This window comes from Eurytemora carolleeae, unplaced genomic scaffold, assembly GCF_000591075.1.
Source record: "Eurytemora carolleeae unplaced genomic scaffold, Eaff_2.0 scaffold428, whole genome shotgun sequence".
Taxonomy (NCBI): Eukaryota; Metazoa; Arthropoda; class Copepoda; order Calanoida; family Temoridae; genus Eurytemora; species Eurytemora carolleeae.
This window is the reverse complement of record NW_019396394.1, coordinates 179,767-202,678: the sequence shown is the minus strand read 5'-3', so window position 1 is coordinate 202,678 and position 22,912 is coordinate 179,767. Positions and strand designations below refer to the sequence as shown.

Genomic DNA, 22,912 nt, shown 5'->3' with positions numbered 1-22,912 from the left:
TATATCCCACCAGTACTCCAGGTTAGATATACTCCGGGTACTCTCTCAATAGTAGAGATTTATCCCACCAGTACTCCAGGTTGAATATACTCCTGGTACTCTCTCAATAGTAGAGATACATCCCACCAGGACTCCAGGTTAGGTATACTCCGGGTACTGTCTCAATAGTATCAGTACTCCAGGTTAGATATACTCCGGGTACTCTCTCAATAGTGGAGATTTATCCCACCAGTACTCCAGGTTAGATATACTCCTGGTACTCTCTCAATAGTGGAGATATATCCCACCAGTACTCCAGGTTGAATATACTCCTGGTACTCTCTTAATAGTAAAGATCCATCCCACCAGTACTCCAGGTTAGATAAATTCGTTTAACTAACTTCCAATAGAGCAGAGATTCATTGAATTTTGCAAAGATTTAAATGCCAAATCAAATTAATATTAGGAACTTATTTTATGTTAAATCTAGGTTACGGGGACAGTGCATCGTTGAGCCTTGAGGAGACGTTTACAATTAAGTTTGAGGAGGTTCAGGATCCCTCCCTGCTTCCTCGTGATTTCCAGAGTAATGCAGAGGATGAGTTTTATCCAGAGTATACGGAACCTGAACCAGAAGTTTACCCAGAGATTAAAGAACCTGAACCTGAATCCGAACCCGAACCTGCCTCCGAACCTGCATCCGAACATGCCTCCGAACCTGCCCCCAAATCTGCCTCCGAACCGGAACCTACCTCTGAGCCCGAACCTGAACCCGAATCCGATCATGATCTCTATGGTAACCATGAGTTTGAAGTTGACGAAGAAGAATATTTCCAATCCGGGTCTGAGTTTACTACGGATGAAGATGAAGGTTCAGAAACTCATCTTCATGAGAGTCTTCAGTCTGGATTCTCCAGGCAGGGTCTGGACTGGGAGGGGGAGCAGGAGGTTGCCGGAATCCTCAGCTCCGACCTCTACGAAGTTGTAACCTCTAATTCAGAGATCCTCGAGGCCCAGGGATCGTTAGAACTGGAGTCTGAGGAGGAGGATGTTAAAACTGATCATTTCTTCGATCCTCATGTTCAGGTAGACGAAAATGCAAATGTGACACTCTCTCTTCAAAACTGTTGAACCTTTTGGACAAAATTTAAAGTATTGTATGCCAACACCCTTCTTTTCTAATTTAAACTAGCAGTCCGGTCTTTATCTGCAAACCATCTGATACAAATTTGAATTCGCGTACTTTATTTACTGATTCACATAGTTTTTATATTTTTCAGTCCAATATAATTTCAAGTATATCTCCTGATAGTGCTTTATGCAACTACAAGATTTGCATCTTCCGAATCTAAATGTTTTTCCTTTTTCTTATTTCTTTAATCATCGGAGTATGCAGGGTGCCAGGGAGATGGGTGACACAAGTTTGCAAAGTTACAATTTTTACAAAACACTGTAAACATGTAAAATTTTGCAAAACAACGTAAACATTCAAAATTAAAAACGTAAAATTAATTTTTATGGGTTAAAATAATTAAGTAATGTTTTTTTTTTGCTTTTATACTTCGTAACTCCATATTATCCGTATTCTCGTTGATTTAATTGTCTTAAACAATGGCTCCCCCGACCCCTTGAAATCCATATTTAAACAGTCCTTGCCTCTCCACCCTCCTGGATATTAAAGGAACTGTACGCGTAATTTCAAGTGACCTTTCATGAAATGAGGGTCTTCTCTGATTCACAACGGTACCCTTTAAACCTTTGTTTGATCTAGGATGACAGACTGTGTTTGCGAGTTTTAAACACTTATTTGAATAATAAATATTTAATTACAAAAACTGACAGAATATAAATATTAACATTCGAAGTTTTGAAAAAAATTTAAGAGATATAAACACTGAGATCTCTGTCCTCGATGATCAGTCAAAGGTTTTTGTGAATTGGGATGCCCATCTTTAAATGTAAGATCACTTGAAATTACGCTTACAATCCCTTTGATACTCTACATAGAATCTGTTAGTTAGATTTTAAATGTGTGTTCGTAGTCATGTATTGTTGGCATAAACATGTGTATTTGTACTTGGGAGTACAATATTTTATGTACTCAGTAAAGGTACAGTCGTCTTCATATGTATAATGCGGATTTAACGGTTCAGTCCTAATAAACAAATAACTGTGACTTTCTATTACAATTTAACCTACAAAACATAAATGCGTTGCCTTTTGATCTTTTCTACTTTTTTGTCGGCTCATGCGTTTTGAATAAACAATGAAAGAAAGACAACTCCGTAACTTTAAAGAATGTTGAATTATAGACCAAAACTGGATTAAATTCAAATAGAAGAAGCCGAATGCATCTTGTCCCATGCATGATTATATATATGTTATATATATACTAAAGGGTGGGTTGGAGGAAGCACGGGAGATGTTTATCCATGAACTTGAGAAGAAATATGAGATCAACCTGGACAACGTGGAGGACAGGAAGTTCGAGAATATAATGGTATTTTTACATCAACAAATATACTTTTCTTGTGTGTCAATTTGGTTTTTAGTTTCTAACCGATAAACGTCAAAATGGCTGAACCGATCAGGTCCTTATTTTTTGTTACCCCAGGGAAAGTTTATGGATGCTCAGAATTACAAAATTTACTCAATTGTTTTATAATGTACAAAGATAAGATGGCCACAGATTAGAGCTACAATTAAGAGTTAAAAAGAAGTTGGGCTCAGTCTAGTGATTAAAAAATGAAAATATTTAAAAAGCGTTAAATTAATATTCTATGAGCACCCTATGCATGAGGAAAGCGATGTCCATATTATTCCCCTCAAAGTTATTATATCACTCTATTCATGAATTGTTTACTCATTTACTCTTTACCCTTATTCCCCTCATGAATATATTATATTCTAGGAGCACCCTATGCATGAGGAAAACCATGTCCACCTATCCCTCTCCAATCCCCTTATCACCCTTATGGACGTGCAACCTCATTCTATGCGGTTAATGATTAAACCTAAGGAAATGCATCCAAAAACCACGGTTAGTTTAGTTTTTAGAAAATCCTAAATCTAGATTAATTTAAACTTTTAATTGATATTTCTGTTAAAATTGTATCTTGTTCAAATTTTAATTAAGAGAACCAAGTTCTATTATTTCGAATTATTGTGCATTAAAATATTAAATTAAATCTATTTACATGTTCATTTACCGATCCTGAGGACTTTATGTTAAACTTTATAAAAAGGTTTGAAATTAAAAAAATTCTCACTTTCTATTGTACAAGATGGAACATTTTGAATTAATGGAAATCCTTGCAGCGGTTAAAAAATGAGAAAGGAACAAACTTTCTAATGTGTTCACCTCTTTCCATTTATAAGTAATGGTGGGACAATTGACACTTTTTTGATCAAAATGTGCAGATCCTCTCAGTAAGTGTCTTAAACGTTTTTATCATAAAAAAGCAAAACAAAAATGTGAATTTTTTGTCTCATTTTTAAATTTATGCGGCGCATTAAGTTTTTAAAACTAATAAATCACTAGTACAAGGAAAAAAATGTTTTTTTCAAAATATGGGTACCAAAGAATCCGTCTTGAAACACTGAATTCAAAAATGTTAAAATCGTTAAAAACGATTTAAAATTAAATAAGTTATAAGCAAAAAACGGACTTTTCAGCGGATATTTGCCAGAGTCGTCCAAATATAATAGTTTTTTGCCTTTGATCAACAAATTTTACCAATTAAAAATCCAACAACTGGGCAATATTCAGTGGTTAGAGGCGCAACTTTAGACACCCATATCGCCATGTTTTGAAAAATTGAAAAATCGACCTCGCTTTATGATTGTTCACTATTAAAAATGCTTGCACTGACCCCTTTTTTAAAAATCAAAAAAAAAATTAAAGTGATTTTTTAAAAGTTTAATTGACAATGTTTACTGCATGTTGGTAATTCAAAAAAAAAAATAAAATCCATATGGTCCCAGGGTTATTTAAAGTGTCTGATCAACATCAATAGATTAAATGTATCCAATGGTGTACAGCTTAAAAATTAATCCGAACTACAGTTATAACCAGAAAACTCGTGAATAGAAAGTCGACTTTTAAGTCGGCTCAAGATATGATTATTCCAATGTACATAAGAGGCACAGCAATTGTGCAGTGTAAACAGACCCATTTCACTTAACAATTGATTTGATAACTTACTAGTAAAGCTTTTTACTTTGTAACAACATTGCTTTAATATCGTCTTCCAATTCTACAGTGTTCTAGGTATAAATGTATATTTAATATTTTTTGCTTATAGATAAAGATTCTTTATGAACGAGTTCCTCGAAATAAACCTCCACTAATGCATCATCTGGATGATCCCGTTGTTGAATCGTTTATAATGCTAAACCAGGCCAGCCAGGTAAATTCAGGGCGCTTCGCATCTTCTTTTCTAGTTTTCATTTAGCTTTTATATATTGTTTTCAGGTCACCCTATTATTACTTGTGTGTTGAAACTAAAAACATTTGGATTATTTTTTTCGTTGTTTTAATGTATTTAAAAGAAACTTAAATTTCGACATCTTTCTGGGCCAAATTTTTCTAACTTCCCTCTTGTCGTGTGAGATATCACAAGCAAACACCTTCCATCACCTTTTCTACATTAAAATCTGAAAAGAACTATATACGTAATCTTAAATTACTCTCCATCTTTGTTTTGTTTTTCGATCAAAAAAGTGATTAATTCTGTTAAATACGTAACGTTAAATATAAACAACCCCTATCACACTCCCCTTAGGTCTATACCTAAGGGACATTTAAAGATGTAATTTAAATTTACAAAAAAAAACACATATTAATTATCCATTGCAGGAGTATGGGTTGGACAACCTGCCAATGGGAAAGTATATTGTGTGTGCTGAAGCTTCTGTAGATTTAAATATTTTTCAAACAAACTGCTTTGAAACCTTGGTCGAGAGACTTGACAATAACAGTAAGTTTACATCAACTTAAAATCTGTTAAATTATTAAATAAACAATTTTTCAACATTTTATCCAGCTTCAATTTTTTTCAATAACCTAGACCAATTACACAACATCAACTTGATAATTGATAAAAAAAAAAACAATAAAAATAAATGGACTAAACATAATCTCTTTTCAAAAACTGATTTACTAAACATAAGATCAATTAAAGATCACTTTGAAACACTCAAAAATATTCCATTTGTAAACAATATACCCCTGGAACAAGAAATCAGCTGTACTCAAGACAATAAATTGAAAAAACATAAATTCTAAAAATAAACAACAAGTCCACAAGTTTTAAATATTTTTTTAATTTTAGAACTTCAGTCCGGAGTCATTGCCGTGATTGCTGTTGCTATACTGATTGTCGTCTTCTTTATTCTCTTTGCAATCTATCACAGGATAAACAACATCAGAAAACAAAGGAAGGAAAAGTAAGTTTGTCCCTTTATTCACCATAGTTTCAGTAGAAGTAAATATTTCCATTTTGTGTATAGCGCAGATATAAGGATATATCTCTAATTGGATAATAAGATAGATAGAAAGATAGATGTTACAGCCATACTATTTATATTGGTTCAGAATAGACACCAAATACATGACTGAACCCTGATTGGATCAGGCGCTAATGGACTCGGCATACAGGAGTGTATTTTTTATCAAAACAAAGAAACTGAACACTCGCCACAAACTCTACTTTTCTCATCATTTTATCTTTGAAATCGGGTTAAAGGATAGAAAGGAAAACAAATTAGAGTTTGAGTTTTTATTTGCTTTTTTAATGTGTTAAATACAACCTTGAAGCAAGGGGCATGGAGTTAGGATCAGATTAACATCTAATTGTATAGTTGTTCAAGTTTAACAATTGCATAATGCATGTGCTATGTGCAGGTAACAGCTTGAAAACACGATACTGCTATAACCAGAATTAGGATTAAGTGCATTCAACAAATAAGTAATTTAAACAAGAAGGAAGGAAGGAAGGAAGATTATATATGCATGATCATAAAAAGTTTACAAAAAAAGGTATAGAGAATAACGATAGTATTAAAAGAAGTTTTCGTCATAAGTGAAAGGGATTGTAAGATGATAAAAAAAACAATTTGATAATTCCTCTCTGGTCTCTGTATTAATCTCCGATGTTTCTGTAAAAATAATTGTTGAATCATTAAATTCGATCTCCAGAAACATTAAATGTAAATAAATGTAGTTTAGTATACTACTCCCGAACTGAAAAATTATTTTATTTTTCAACGGCTTACTTTTGCAAATTCCTTTTAAGATGAAAAGTTGAAGGGGAACATACGGATCGAAGGAAACTTAATGGACGTTTTTTACGATTAATTATAAGGACAATATAATGTTTAAAATGTTTTGGCGATCAATTTTAAGATTATTTTTAATCTTTTCAGAAATTCAAGTCCTTCCTAACACCGTGTTCTCCTTCCTTCTCTTCATAATCCTTCTCCTCCTTCTTTTTCTTCTCCTTCTACTCCTTCTCCTCCTCCTTCTTCTCCTTCTACTCCTTCTACTCCTTCTCCTCCTTCTTCTCCGCCTTCTCCTCCTTCTTCTCCTTTCCCTCCTTCTTCTGTTATTTTTGCTTTCCCAAATCTCTTATCCCTGAAAATAAAAATTAACAACATTTTCTTTTTTCTTATCTCTCCAGTTCCCTACAATGAAAAGAAAAACTTCTTTTGTATTTCCTTTTTAAAAGACTTCCATTATCTATTGCCACAAACTCAGTTTTCTAATCCCTATATTTGTACAAGTTAAATCTATCTTGGCAACCCAGTTTCAAAGATCTTGGATATTTCAAACTATTAAATATAATAGATCATTTAGTTAAGTTTTAAATTTCAAGTTGCAAAGATATAGGGATTAGAAAACTTGAGTTTGTGGCATAGACTCAATTCATTCAAAATAAAAAAAATACTTGGAAAATAATTAATGATTTTGATCATTCAACTGTTTATTCTTGCATAGTTTTGTTTTCTTAAATTTAAAAGATATGGGTCGCCGATCCCCATACACCCCCTTATTCCTTTAAATTTAACCCCATCTCCCTCCTACCTTGCCTATCCTTGGTTCCAGATGTTTGAAATATTGTAAATATGTAATTATGAATAATTAAGTTTACTGTATACTATACACCGCTTCCATAACTAACCCTGCATAATATCTATAATATCGCTTTATTGTATTTATTTTTTTTGCTTCTTGATTAAGCTTAAATATTAATTCCTGTATCTTTTCCTTAACCCTAGATATATTATAAAAAAATAGCTTCATTCATATTTGATTTATTACTTATATTTATATACTTTTAGTGAGCAAAATTTTATGGTAAATTAAATATTCTGCCCACATTTGATGGAGCCTGCATAGGAAACTGTACTCTTGCCACAAACTCTAATCCCTGTATGGTTGAAAACATTCTTAGTATTAGAAATTCCTTTGCAATATTTCTGTCTTTTTTTCTTGGCTATAAAAAATATCTATACTGAAATATTTTTCTATTTTTAAAACTGTGCATGTAGCTTAGCAATAAATTATATTATTTATATTTTTTATAATAAAGTAAAATTAAAATTGTGAAAACTTTCTATTTCGAGGTTTCATGGTTTTTGAATGTTCAAATCCCATGGTTTTCTTATAACCAAGGAACTATATACAGGAACGCGCCCAACTCAGATATACGTATATTTTGTACTGCAACACTATGGGAGGAATGTAAACAAACCCAGTGCCCCCACAGAAGTTGAAGAGAAAGGACTAAATCTCTGATGTGATATTAAAGTCCAACAAACCAAGTTAATATATCAAGTTAGAGCGAATACTTATGATTTTTGGTTTCTGGTCAATATAGAAAATACAATAGCAATATATTCTTATTCCATCCCTTGGGCCATTTTCCCTCAAAAATGATGCGTTGCCCTTGAATTCTTTGTTTTGATTTCCTCCCACTGCAGTACACAGATTTGACGCATGAGATATGACGGTTCCTGGTCAATATATGTCTTGTTTATAACTATGGTTTGGATATAGTACTACAATTTAAAGGTTTTCCATATCTATAAACAATAAACATATACAACAGGGTGTACAACGTACGGTACTACATAAAAAGGGACTGTACACGTGTACAACGTACATGACTACATTAAAGGGACTGTACACGTGAAAAACGTACGGGACTATATTAAAGGGATTGTACACGTGTACAACGTACGGGACTATATTAACACGTAATATAACCAAACCCTCCGTGTGAAGAGTGTTATGTCCGATGCAAAAATATATCCTTAAAACCAGTCTTTGAAGGATAAATGAGGTATCCTTATTTTTCTAGCCCAAAATAGATTTTTGGAAACATTACCTGAAATTGATGAGTTAAACCTGTGTTAAAAAACGTTACTATTTGTGGCGATGAAAGCTTCAGCCATAGCGAGAAAATGATAAAAAATAAAAACCGTTTAGAAATGCCTCAGAATCTTTAAAATCGTATAAAAACATTAATTATTGAATTTTGTCAAAAACAAAATATTTGGAAATTTGAAATGCTTTTTCCAAATAGTCCGATAAGAAATGCTTTTGTGAGAAATGATACCGAAAGATGAACTTAGATTTGTCATTGTTATTTTTATAAATGTTTTTCAGATTAAAAGAAAAAAATTAAAGTGAAAAAGCTAGACTTTATCTTTAGTTTCTTTATCTCTAGAAGTAATATTAAAAGAGGAATTTAGATTTTTCAGAACTTCTTTCTTCTCAAAGTTCTCAAGATTAACTTAAGTTGCAGAAATAGAAATTTAGAAAATTGCAAAAAAAACCTTCTCTCAAAGTACGATGTTAAAGTCAATGCGACGCGTGCATTACATCTTTAAGTAAGTGTATAATGCCTTTAAGTTCAAAGTTATATTTAAATTTTTTCAAATACAAATTAAAGCTTTTGATGTGTTTTTGTTGATTCAAGTTTTACGTCTAAATTCAAAATAATAAGAACTACAATTTATTTCTAGATAAAAACATGAACTACGTACATTAATGTGATGTACTCAGTACAGTACACTATAAAAACTGCAAGATGGGGTTACTTGAAGACTAGCACATAGATTCAGTCTGCTTATAAAAAGTCTCATCAATTTTTAAGACAGGGTCGACCCTGAAGTGTCGCAACGCCTTGGGCTTTGATGTTACCGCTCTAAATTTCTTATGCTTTTCTTTAGCCCTGTACATGTACATTTTATCACTAAGGCACTTGTTGTTAGCTTTGGTTTTAAAGAAGTTATTGCCAAAATTCTCATCAATTTTTTAAGAGCTTGCAACCTTGAAATCACAGTGGATAAATTTGACCTAATTATCCTCTCAATGGTTTGGTTTTTGGTTCGTGCTAATGAGATACATGGAAAACATATATTTTACATAGAACATATTTTGCTTAATATACAACAGGGTGCCTACACAAAAATTCTAAAGGAACAGAGATCTTGTCTTTTTCCTGATGCATAACACGTGTTGGATAATCATTGTACTGGATCGAATCAGACAACTTTAAGTTGCATGATTATGTTCGCGCCATAATCATTAATTTTCAAATTCCTATATCTTTCTAACCTGGTTTTGAATATTTTAAACTTGAATTCAGGTAGGCAAAATATTTAGAAATATCTAAGGTTTACATCATCATGCTACAAACATATAGGGATTCGAAAATTATAGTTTGTTGCGAGTGTTCAGTTCGATTCTCACTGTTTTAAAGAATATCTTGTTATAATCTTATACCTTAACTTTTTTTTTAACACCCTGAAGTTTTGTAGAGATCGTTATTTAACACCCTGTACTTTTGTAGAGATCGTTACTTAACACCCTGTAGTTTTGTAGAGATCGTTTTTAAAACCTTGTAGTTTTGTAGAAATCGTTATTTAACACCTTGTAGTTTTGTAGAGATCGTTTTTAACACCTTGTAGTTTTGTAGAAATCGTTATTCAAAACCCTGTACTTTTGTAGANGGTTAAAAGGATAATAAACTAGGACTGTGCACAGTTTTGTTTTTTTATTAAGCGAACGAATTTTCAAGTTTGTGAAGTAGAACAACTTTCAGTTGTCTGCAATAATTATTCCAATTTTTTTAAGAAAATTTTATTTTAAATATTATGTAAAAAAATCTTGAGAAAAATTTAAAAACAGGGTTTCCCAATAATAAGAGATGAATTAGAAATGATCTATTATTTTAAATATATGCCATAAATGGCAAAAATTGTATCAAAGAAAGGAATGTAGCTTTATTTTCAAAATTGACGGAGATATTAAACAAATACAATTTTTTGTTATTTAATAAGTTGGAACCAAAGGTGGGAACTCAATTGGATTGTGGATATCGAGATAAATGCATGATCTCGATCTTTATGTTAATCTGCAGATTAATTTATTCTTTATTTAATATTCTCTTTGGTATTCCTACCCTGCACTGGAGGAGTAACTGAAGTGAAGAGATCCAACACTAATTCTCAATTTAAATAAGTGCTCACAGTAAATATTGAAATCAAGCGATGAGATTGTTAGTATCCAACCAAAATAAATCCCAGCTCTTGATAATTTTCTCAATATTTCAGTGAATTTGTAGTTTATTAAACAATTAAACAGGTTTTAGGATAGAAGAACCATATTAATTCCTTGTGTTATCTCTGAATGAAAACTAAAGGGTTCTCTTGTGAATCAGCCATTCCACGCCTTAGATTCTGAGTCGCGCTGATTCTGAAAATGTCGTGATAATTTCTAAGAAAATCCGCAACGTTTTGTTTCCTTGTAAAAGTGTGTGAAATCCCGTGAATCGTGTGACCATGTGCAGAAGATGTATTTTTACTTGAAACCCCGTGAGAAACTATTGTTTTCTACGTTCTCAGTAGAACTAGTCTCAAATAAACATAAAGCATCATGTTTTGTAGAAACTTTGCCCACAATTAAAATTCTTTGTGTTCATATTGCCAAACATTTGTGTTCATATTACCAAACATCTTTGTGTTCATATTGCCAAACATATTTGTGTTATATTGCCAAACATCTTTGTGTTCATATTGTCAAACATTTGTGTTCATATTGCCAAACATTTTTTTTTTCATATTACCAAACATCTTTGTGTTCATATTATCAAACATATTTGTGTTCATATTGCCAAACATATTTTTCCAAAAAAAAAGCATTTGAGATTGTTTCAACAAAGAAAGCCTGATCTGAATGTTATGTATGAAAAAAAAATGTTAAATAACAGAATTTGTAGGTACCAACAATCCAATGTTAGAACGGGTAAAAAAATGGCAAAACAAGTTTTGTATTCTGTTTTTAGTACGTATATTTTGTAGAAATTATTATTTATTAAAAAAAAGTTTTAAGGCAGGGTATGTTGTAAAATTACTAAACTTTTTAAATTATAGAAAAAACGACATTTTGTGGCATATTTTACAAGACCAATTAAGACGCAAAACTTGCGTTTAAAAGCTGCTGCCTAGTCCATTAATGATTTTTTTTCTAGAGAATTAGCGTTAAAAGTTGAGAAACTAGCAGCAAAAGAAGCTCAGATGAAATCATCCAACTCAGCTTTAGCCGTCTCTTTCGATAGCGGACCGTAAGTACTTTTTTTATCTTTTAACTTTATTCTTCGTGGCTTAGCTTCTTTTTTAAACTGTAATAATATTTGTTTATTTCAATAGAACTCACAAGATTTAAAAAATTACAGGATTATGAGAATATTTATTTTTAGTATGCCCCCTGAGCTGAAAACTTTAGAATGAGATATCCAATGGACACACTTTTGATTTTCTTCTTAAACCGTTCTTGCTTGGATATAGTAGAGAAAAATCAAAAACCGGTTTTTTAAATTTAGTGATTCCCTTCCTTTTCTGCATATAATCTTAAATGGCGCGCAAAATTTCAAATTTATCGGCTTCATATAAGCGACTCTGATTGGTTGAATTTTATACACTTTTCAGGATACAAGAACAAGATTAGGTTAGTCTCGATATTAAGAAAAAAGAGAGGATCAAGCATTAATCTCAATATTCACCATTCTAAAGTTTTCAGCTCATAGCATTTTTAGTTTTCCACATTAATGGTGTTTCTGCTCTGTTAATATACAGGGCCTCAAGAGCCTCATACCCTAAGAAAAAAACTACAGAAACGACGTTTAACGGGTTTTCTTCAATATTTTTTTTTCTCACAAATTCAGTGTTATTACTTTGTTTATGTTTCTTCATTTTTTATTTAAAAATCGATAAATGGACCGTCAGACTGTTCTAAATTTACCTTCAAACATTTCGTATCTTTTCGCCATAAAAGTTTTATATTTTTCGGGTAACCCTGTGCATTCCGTAGAAACTCTAATACTTATAAACTTTTGCTTTTAAGCTAACACGAAGAAATAATTTCGAAAAAAGGGATTTAAGCATTTAGAAGGATATGTAAATTTTTGCATACATGCTTAGAACTGCAGAACTTCTTAGAATACTATTTGAAATTCGTTCTGGTTTAAGATCAAGGTTTATCTAGGAACTATAATGCAAGATTATTAGATGTCAACGCTAGCAGTGAATGTTCAAAGACAAAATATTTCTAAGAACGAATATCTGGTGTGCATTTTATATTCTTCAGATACTTATACTTGTCTTGTCGTCCAGGAATTGATTTATGTGTTGATATCCTTTGTGCTTTGATATGAATTCCATGAAGAAATGATTATTGGTTCTCCTTTGTCTGTTCTATATTTAGTTTATGGTATTTAGCCCATGCAGATACGAATATTTGTTCCGTTTTGTCTGTTCTATATCTAGTCTATATATTACGTAATATTTTTTCTATTTTGTCTGTTCTATGTTTAGTCTATGTTATGTATTCAATGCAGAAATTAATATGTGTTCTGTTTTGTCTGTTCTATGTTTAGTTTATGTTATGTACTCAATGTAGAAATTAATATGTGTTCTGTTTTTTCTGTTCTATGTTTAGTCTATGTTATGGACTCAATGCAGAAATTAATATTTGTTCTGTTTTGTCAGAGTCTATGTAATGGACTCAATGCAGAAATTAATATTTGTTCTGTTTTGTCTGTTATTTGTTTAGTCTATGTTATGGACTTGATGCAGAAATTAATATTTGTTCTGTTTTGTCTGTTCTATGGTTAGTCTATGAGATTTATTCCATGCCACTTAAACTTTACTATAAGGGTAAAATTTATTTGATTTACTGTCACGTTTTTTCTTCACATTGATCTGTAAGTGTACTGTATAGTTTGCTCTTAAAAGTAGGCCTGGTACTTGAAATGAAAAGTATGTTACAATGATGTAGGAATTCATATCATTTCTCTTTTGTCTGTGCTATGTTTAGTCTATGTTTATGCGTTTGTTATATCCTCCGAAGACCTTATTTAAATCTTTTAATTTCAATTCTTGGAACACTTAAACTCATGATAAATACCTTGGTTTCATGATAATGCGAAGTATGTGCGTGCCATGGTAGGTTTCGTTTGAAAATAGTAGCGAATTTAGCCTTAGTATCTTTTTTTATAGTACAGTGCTTAAGTATTGGGTATAGCGGTCTTGTAGTGTAGCGTTTTTATAGAAACATCGTTTTTGTAGGATAGCATTTTGTATAGATACACCGTTTTGAAACACAAAAGTTATAAGAAGACAATTAGGAAAGATTGGGTTTATATCGATATTCTTATACAATATTATTCTGACCACCACTGAACAATGAAATTTTTAAAATGTGCCGACAATTAGACCCAATTTAAATAAAAAAGATAAATACTGTTTATTTTGATCGAGTGCATGGACTCCGAGTCTTGAGCTCTATGAGATGATGAAATACTAAATTATTCTGAATCTTTTTTCATATTTTGTTTGGAGGATCTTTTAATCCTTTTATTTCTATCATCTAATATAATATATTTCAGATTTGAGGAAAGATGTATCATGTGACCACCATGGGTCTCTAAATCTCGGCTGACTCTATCAGAACAGCTGACCCTATCTAAACAGCTAACTTAATCAGAACAGCTGACCTTATCGAAATAGCTGCCCCATCAGAACAGCTGACCATATCTTAAAGCTTAATTCATCCGAACAGCTGACCCTATCCAAATTCCAAACAGCTGAAAGCTAAAAACTGGAATAAGAAAGACGACATTCCCTGACTGTCTGTGATAAACTATGATAGATTCTCTTGTATAACTACTACAGTGGTCGGCGTTTATATCACAACAATAAAGACGACTTTTCTATTCAAGTTTTGATTTCCTACAAGCTTTTTTCAAATTAAAGGTTTGCAAGTAAACTTAGAGAAGCTGTTAAATGACAGCTTATCTTTATTTCCATGATTATGTGCATCCATCATACTGTTTGAATTCTTGGTTAAAATAAAAATGAAATTGAAAGTCGTCTTCTTTGTGTTGAAATATACGACGATGACTATAGACTAACAATATTTCTAAAATATTCAGAAATAGAAACTTCTGGAATAATTGAATTTTATATCCATGTATTTATTACTCGAACCTCTGTATTTACTTATATTTTAGAACAAAATATTGCACGATTTACCGATTATTAAAGAACTATTTAAACAAATTCTAAAACATCTTAAAATTTAGTTGATTGTTGTTTAAAAAGTTGTAAACAATTTCCTGTAAGATATTTGACGTTCATTAAACGAATAGCAAATTCAAAAAAATCAATTTATTTTGACGAAATCTGTCCCAAAAACGTAAAATGGGTGATTGACACAAGATTAAAAATAGTTTTTTTTTGTAATCTTAAATTTTTGATTGTAACTATAAGCTCTTCATTTGTTTTAAATTGATTGTATTTTTGTTTTCAAAATTAGAATTTAAAATTCATCCTGAAATATATATTGTAGTCCAATTATCATAAAAGAATTTCTTTTCAAAATTTTTCCAAAAAATCATCGACTGGGTAACTATTTTATCCTCTACCCTCTTTGAAGGATAATTAAATATGCAAAAAGGTAGTATAGACCACATTTTAAAAAAAAAGTAGGGGATGATAATCACTATTTATGATTTATTTTTTTGCATTTTAGATTCAAAATTTGATATTTAAAAAAAATTTTACACATCGTTCACGTTATATTTAAATCATATATATATAGACATTATACCTCCTTCTTTAACCTCATTCCTTAAAATAAATTTACTGCTCAGGTTTGAGTAACTGAAATTTGGAATTTCGTTTTTTCATGAAATTCTATGTATCTATTTAAATAACGATGGAAGCAACTAAAGATTTTTTGGTGAGCACAATCAATTTTTGAAATAAATGAATTTTTCAATTTTAAAATTTACATAGATAAATAAATACGATTTTGGCATAATTTAGTTGTCAACATTAACGTAACAAATTCTGACTGAATTTTTTTAGAACACTTATAGGCTATATCCCAAAACGAAATTTATGAATTTCTGAACAGATTGAAAACCTTGTGCTTAATTTTCTACTCCAAAATTAAACTTTTTGGAAGACGACATATATACTTGAATTTTTATTTATATTATAAAAAAAAAAATTTGTTTCGAATATCGATACATACAGTTTTAAATATAATCACCATTTTAAAATACATAAATACAAGGGCATATATGCAGTACAGAAAAACCGTTGATGTTGATATGAAAAAAATAATGAACAGACGTTTTTTCAGAATCACATTTTCTAACATGCAGAAAATAAAACTGAAAATATGTAAACAAATCAGATCAGTAAAAATAGGAACTCAATAAAGTTTTTCTTTCTTTCAATTTTTCAAATAATTAACAAATTATGAATAGAAGCAATGGCCAATGAAAAGACGACCTTTGTAATCTTAAGATAACTTGGGATACAGTGTAGGCTGCTCGTATCTCGGAGGCGGACTATTCGGAGGCATACTCGTTACATTCGCGTACAAGGCTGGTACAGCTTGTACAGGTTGGGATACCACTTGGTACATGGTGGGAGGAGGAAGGGGAGCTGCCTGGTAGTGGGTATGATGATTATGATGGTGGGTTTCCCGTATAAGAACGGAATGTTCTTCATTTTTCTCCGGGTCTGAGCAGCAACAGCAGCACAAAAGGTGTACGGAGCAACACAGAAACTTGTACAGTACACAGAATAAAATATACAGCAGTACAGCTCCCAGCAGCAGACAACCTAAAAATTACATTAAATGTTATTCACATTGGTGAATTTCAAAATTTTTGAAAAATATCGTTTTTTTCGGCAACAAAGTTTTTTTTTATATAGAACCGTCTTTATAATCTTCTCTGGGTCATGTTAGATTCCACAAATTACATGTTTAACAGAAATATTTTCAACCTTTTTAACGTTCATTGGATAGAAGAAGAACAGTGTACACAGAAGTACATATATAAAATCTGAGATATACCTTAAAATAATGAGACTTTTCTGATTACCCAAAACTCTGAAGGTTAAATTGGGCCTTTTGCCTTAAATGTAATATATAAAAGTGTCAAGAATTGGCTAAGAAGAAAATTTGTTTAATGTAGAAGGAACCTATTAACTGAAAAAGTATAGTCGTATTAAGAAAACTCCGAAATAGGAAGACGACTTTAAAGCAAAACGTAAGTGTATCTGATGTTGCTATATTATTGTTATAAAACAAATAGTTTTACTAGTCACTTATAAAATAGAAAATTAAGTGAAATGGGTCTGTTTACACTTAACAATTTCTGCTTCCAGTGCTCATTGGACTATCTACAGTCATAATTTGAGTTTAAAAGTTGTGATCATTATGACTGTACTAAAAAACAAATTCCTGATAGTTGTCTCTGATGTCTTATGCTTTGCAGTTACCTTTTATGTACAACGTATAACTAGAAAGCAGTGGAATTCTTAATTAAAATAAAATTATAAAATCTCCGTTAGTTTTAAAAGCACAAAAATTGCAGATTTTCACGATTTTGTTAAGCATGAAAACTTTTACTTTGTTAAAATAGATGTCGTGAATTATTTCAAAAATGAAGGAAAATTTTCACCCTGTGAATGTAAAAGAAAGAACAAACCTATGGTAATAAGAGCAATCGCCCATCCAGGCAGGGATTCTTCTATTTCCTCAACATCTGCTTTTATATGCTCACCCAAGGTCTCAGTCTCATGTTCGTGAAAATTCTTAAATACAAATTTGTTCAAAAAAATTTCAGGAAAGTTTAGTCATCTTTACAATTCAATTTTTCTCCAAAAAGTAGAGTACAAGTAAAAAATGAAAATCCCCGAAACGGATAGGAAAATCCGAAAGTCAGTAGTGTATGGATTCTGGAACCAGAGATATACACTTTGTTATGTATTTCAATCTAGAAGCAATACATGTACGCGTACTTTTAAAACATACTTTTACGTTTTTTAAGAAAGCATTATTTATTAAAAAACCTTTATGCAGTTGAATCATAAATAAAGTTTTTTTTTGTCGAGAGACACTAATCATACAATGCAAAAGTTCTCAAGGTTTGAGCAGAGAGAAAATTAATAATGAGATGAAAATTTATAAAATTAAAAAAAAAATACCTGTTTTATGTTTCCTGTATCCTTCAACTGGGTTGCTCTCCATTCCTTTTTGATTCAGTGTTTTGGGGTTTATTAATGGACAATATTTTGTTCAGAATGTTTTGGGGATTATTAATGGACCATATTTTGTTAAGAATGTTTTGGGGTTTATTAATGGACCATATTTTGTTCAGAATGTTTTTGGGTTTATTAATGGACCATATTTTTTGTGCAGAATGTTTTAGGGTTTATTAAAGGATCATATTTTGTTCAGAATGTTATGGGGTTTATTAATGGACAATTTATTTGTTCAGAACGTTTTGGGGTTACCAATGGACACTATTTTGTTTAGAATATTGTGGGTTTTATAAATGGACGATATTTTGTTTTTAATGTTTTGGGGTTTATTAATGGACAATATTTTGTTCAAAATGTTTTGGGGTTTATTTATGGACAGTATTTTGTTCAGAATGTTTTGGGGTTTATAAATGGACAATATTTTGTTCAGAATGAGCTTAGCCAAGGCACCATCTTTGTATCTTTAAACATAAAGTAACAATCTCTGTTTGTTTAGATGTCCGATTTTATCTCAGGAACCTTTTGACCGTTTTGCCTCACATTTTAAATGGAGAACTTGATAGAACAACAGGTATGTTCTTACAGCTTAATGTTTCAAATTCTTGAGTTAAATGGGACAATTTTTATTGAGAAAGTTCAGGGAAAGCTGTGTCCCAAAGCTAGAATAACATAATTTAGATGTTCCTTCTATTAAAAAACGCCATCAATGATTTTCAAATTATATCTAATCAAGATTTTAAAGATAAGAAGTTGATACTAAAAAAATAAATATGTGAACAATTATTGCTCTATCTTCGTAATCTATACAGTGGGATTCATAAAACTGTGAAAAAGGAAGACAACTTTTAAGCAGTTTTTTTTTATTTTATTACGTCGCAAAGCAGATTAATTTTTCAAAAATCTTGTAAATTAGTTAATCAACTTAGAAAGGCGCCTGTGTATACTCTACTCTACTATTAATGTATTACATGTTCATTAAACTATTCAAAATCAAAATTTCAGGTAAAAGTCGTCTTAATCCTATTTTATAGTTTTCTGGGTCTTACTAGATCATATAGGATTATCCTTAAATTTTGATTTAGAATACATTGAGAACTTTGTTTTCTCAAAAAGACTTTTTGTGTCATGTCCAAAATATCCACTTTGATGTGGGCCAATCTGTATGCTACGGGGGGAATCTGTATCAGTATGCTACTGGGGGAATCTGTATGCCACTGGGGGAATCTAAGTTATTTTGTGAAACAAAGTGTTAAAGTTAAATCCTACAGCTCCCAACAAAGCAATTCATTCCTTTGTGCTACAACAATATCTGAAATAAAAACAAAGATAAATTTATTAAAATGGACATTAACTTGTTTAATAAAGATACCCCAGGGCTAGATATTTTCCATCCTTGTTTAGCTTCATTAAACTTTATAAAATACCAGTATATAATTGTTTAAAGAGTTACCCACCACACAGGATAAGACTTCAGAGACGACTGTACGGAATGGATTCAGCCTTGTTTCTTGCGCTCAGGATTTGCTGGATTAGTTGTTTTTTCCTTGACAGATTATTTACTATTCAAGACAATTAAGATTTTCAAAACCTTCATATCGTCACATTAAAATCGGTATAGGTCTTTATTAAAGTATCATCCTTTGTGGGTAACTGAGATTTAGGTAGGATCAAATAGATTGTTAAGTACAATAGATGGCAACGTAGTATTTGTACACTCTCAGTACAGCTGTATTCTTACATCAGAGCCCAAAATTTAAGACAGGGTATCGTTATGAAAACCAGTTTTAAAACCCGGGTTTTACGAATAGGGTTAGGCTGTTTTGTGGATGTCAATATTTGTGTAATGAAATATTATGTTTATTTAGTTATTTCATATTGTCCATTTTTTCGAATCTCTTAAATCAAAATCTACACAAATATTAAGACCCCAAAAAGGAAACTCTGGAGTTTCGTTCTATGATACTCATTTAAATTTCGGGCTCTGAAGTGTCAACTCAGTTTTTGTGTCCGACAAAATTGTTAATAATAGTGATAATTTTAGAATAAAGAGCTTATCTTACAGTGAAAAAGGTTCAATTTTTTGTGTTCTTTATTTTTTGTTCTTACATTTTTTATTTAATCTTAAAACCTGTCAAATGATGTGAGAAAATTTCGTTTTCCTTGTTATATTTGACGTCGTGTATAATTGATCCATTTCTCTGCTGCCACCTATTGTACTTGATAATCTATTTGGGTAGGATAGTATACAACCCCTTGAACAAATGTTAAGACGACATTTTATAAATTCTTTCCACGACTTTGAAGTTTTAGGTTAAATTGTACCTTGAATCAATATCTCCACAACAAAGACCTTTCCCCTCCTTGTACATAGATTCTGTGAAACAATAAATTTTAAATTGCATGAAAGTGCATTTATTAATCTAACTTTGCTTCCTTCTAAACATTGTTTTTGCTAGAAATGCAATTAAATTTATTTCCTAAGCTTGGACAGTAAAGATACCTGAAAATATATTAACATTTTATTTTGTTGTTGTGTATATGCGTGTTAAAGGGACTGCACGACGTAAATTGAAGTAACCCTGGATTTAGATCGTGACATGTTGGATTCACAACGGCACTCTTTAATCCTTGTATATAGATAACAATGAGGAAGATACAATTTTTTTCTGTCAAGAAATAATAAAAAAAATCAAAGTTTTATTCCGAAAAATTAAAATTTTTCCTCAATTTTCGTTCTAATCTTTGATGAATACATCCACGAATAACTTTTTAAACAACGCAAATGAAATAATAAAATTTCAGGCTTAGAACAAGGTATGCTTTAATTGTTTCAGGCAAAGGTTTAAAGAATAATTTTGTGAATGAGACCAGCAGTCTGTAAATGGAGGGTCACTTGAAGTTATATCGATTTAAAAATACTATATTTGTGTCATAAAAGAATAAAGGGGTAGCTTTATATTATCGGAATGAGTATGCATCTTTATTAGATTACAAATTTATTTTTCTCTCGCTCTCTCCGTATCCTCTCCCCAGTATTTGAAAATTAACAATTTGAAACTGTGAAATGAATTAGAAGAACATTATACCTCTGTTTATTGTGTTTACTTGATATTAAGCAGTTTACCATGGGATTATATCCTTCAACTGCCAGACTCCTCAAAATATGATCATTAGATTAAGTTTGGCTATTTTTAAAAGGTTTAGAGGAAAGCTTTTAAAATTATTAAGGTACGAATAATACAATTATCGGTTTAGCCCACCAAAAATCAATAAAACGGACAAAACCTTTGTTTAAAATATAGCTTGATTGTGGATCCATCCATGACCTACGCTATTTTCGGAAAATTAAAAATGATTGACTTGGGATATTCTTAGGTCGTCTTTATATTCTTTCATTTATTCAAGCCATCTTTCAATTGTACGACTTACCTGGCGTGCCATCCTTCGTTCACAGTTTCAGTTTGTATATTTTCATCAGCTGATACGTCTAGTTCTTGGCGCATTTCCTCTCCAGCCTCTCGACCCTCTTTACCAGCCTCCTTCCCTTCCTCACCAACCTCCCTCTCCTCTGCGGCGGCCTCTCCTGGAGAGTTTAACACCAAGATGATTGGTGGAGGTATTTCATCAATATGAAATTTGTTCCCAGTGTTTGATGAAGTTTTAGAAACATCAGAATGTTTTGAATCTATAATTTAAATATAATTAATAACATAAACATACAATAAGATAATTAATAACATAAACATACAATAAGATAACAGCCATAATTCAAAGATTTTTATTTAAAATGTTTTCACGGTTCATGTTTATTGTTTAAGATTGAAAATATCAAAATATAAAATTTAACAAAACACTCTAATCAATGATATTAGAAAAAGTCAAATTAATGCGAAATGGCTGCTGGTAAATTTTGTGACCTAGTTGTTCAATTATAAGTAACCCAAGTAGGAGAAAAGATAATTAATTTGGTAAAATACATTTTCTTTTCAATGAGGTATGATTGAAGCGTGTAAGATTTTAATAAATGTGTAATTTGTTTTATTTAATTCCTTTAAAAAATAAAATCCGTAGATTTTTTTACAATGAAAACGTTATTTTATTGAATCAAGAAGTTTTTTAACAAGCGGTATAACCTTTCATTTTGTTATAACCTAATTATGAACCATATAAATCAACCCTAATCCCGCTTATTTTAACTTACCTTGTATATTTAATAATATTTTTTGAATTAGCAAAAAGAATTTGTAAGTTTTATTTAATTTATTTCATTTTGTACTTTATTTTAACATGTGGCAAAGTTTTTAGTTATTCATAATCAAAGGTATTATGTTGAAATAGTTCAGCTAAAAAAGTAGAATAGAAAAATAGAATCTTAATCAAAGCAAAAACATCTTTTTTGATCTTTTCGAATAAATTTGTATGTCAATGTTGATTGTCTTGTATACCAATGTAGTACAAACACATGAAACAATTGGCCTAATCAAACAAATATGAACAAGTTGAAATGTTTAATTTTTCACTGATATTTTTTCATTAACATTTGTTCATATTTCATATTTATTTTTATTTTTCAAAATGGTTGAATTAACCTCAAAGTTAGATTGAAATGTAGTTTTTGCAAAACTAAAATAAAACTGTTCATAAACTTTTCTTTGCTTTAACGGCCTTACTTAAATTCAATTTCAGAATTTTTGGATTTTTATAAATTTATACTTTTATGACTAGCTTTAAGTTAATTTTTATTCACAATTAGGATTGGCAATCACTTGGACTAATAAGATACCATTCTGAGAGTAAAAAACACCAGAAAACACCCCATAATACGTTTATTGCTCTAGTTTATGATAATCATGTGATTCATGGCTTTTTTTTCCTAAAATCTGAAAATAAGTAGAGAAAAACAAACCATCAAAAATATTCTAAACATTAGATTACAAGCTTGAAAAAATACACCAATAAGGTTAGAAAACAGCAGGGTTGGCAACCCTCTTCACAAGTTTTTAGCTCTTTTACACCCGCATAGAACAAACGACCCTGTTTTAGAGTCTGAAAACGACCCGCACGACCCCAAAAACGGGCGCCGGCCCGACTCTGTTTTAGTACTAATAAAAGAGTCGTTTTTAGACCGAAAAGACCCTGAATCCGTCTCTCCTCAAAACGGATGGGTGTCGGTTTACTTCACGGCAGGGGGCCATTATCTCCCTCAAGATTTATTACTTTGGCGCCATATGTCTACATCTGCAAGCTGTCGAGACAAGCTGTTTTCCACCCCCCACCCCCCCCATCAACAAAAATTAAG

The 22,912-nt window shown here is 31.2% G+C and overlaps 2 protein-coding genes across 5 annotated transcripts in view; one reads left to right on the top strand and one right to left on the bottom strand.

Moving 5' to 3' along the window:
- LOC111702361 (uncharacterized) overlaps positions 1 to 14,806 on the top strand; it is a 42,258-nt gene extending 27,452 nt beyond the window's left edge. Inside the window, exons 8-16 of one of the 3 annotated variants that reach the window (XR_002765393.1) lie at positions 470 to 1,065; positions 2,378 to 2,479; positions 2,891 to 3,019; positions 4,284 to 4,388; positions 4,838 to 4,958; positions 5,313 to 5,427; positions 11,520 to 11,612; positions 13,935 to 14,222; positions 14,455 to 14,805. Coding sequence is in view for 2 of the 3 variants with exons in the window: in XM_023474018.1 (XP_023329786.1) it covers positions 470 to 1,065; positions 2,378 to 2,479; positions 2,891 to 3,019; positions 4,284 to 4,388; positions 4,838 to 4,958; positions 5,313 to 5,427; positions 11,520 to 11,612; positions 13,935 to 13,959 (1,286 nt within the window). In the remaining variant the exon portion in view is untranslated. Of the gene's footprint in view, positions 1 to 469; positions 1,066 to 2,377; positions 2,480 to 2,890; positions 3,020 to 4,283; positions 4,389 to 4,837; positions 4,959 to 5,312; positions 5,428 to 6,405; positions 6,503 to 11,519; positions 11,613 to 13,934 lie in introns of those variants that run through there. The other 2 variants (XM_023474018.1, XM_023474019.1) reach the window with 2 other exon arrangements.
- Positions 14,807 to 15,773: 967 nt separating this feature from the next.
- Positions 15,774 to 21,298, bottom strand: LOC111702365 (uncharacterized; the record flags this gene model as incomplete). Of its 2 annotated transcripts, none has more annotated exon segments than XM_023474024.1 (8): positions 15,774 to 16,185; positions 17,058 to 17,163; positions 17,557 to 17,601; positions 18,904 to 18,922; positions 19,936 to 19,987; positions 20,091 to 20,113; positions 20,700 to 20,768; positions 21,043 to 21,298. In XM_023474024.1, coding segments are annotated over 8 exon segments (896 nt in total), but the record flags the coding sequence as incomplete, so codon positions are not given.
- Positions 21,299 to 22,912: the final 1,614 nt, after the last annotated feature.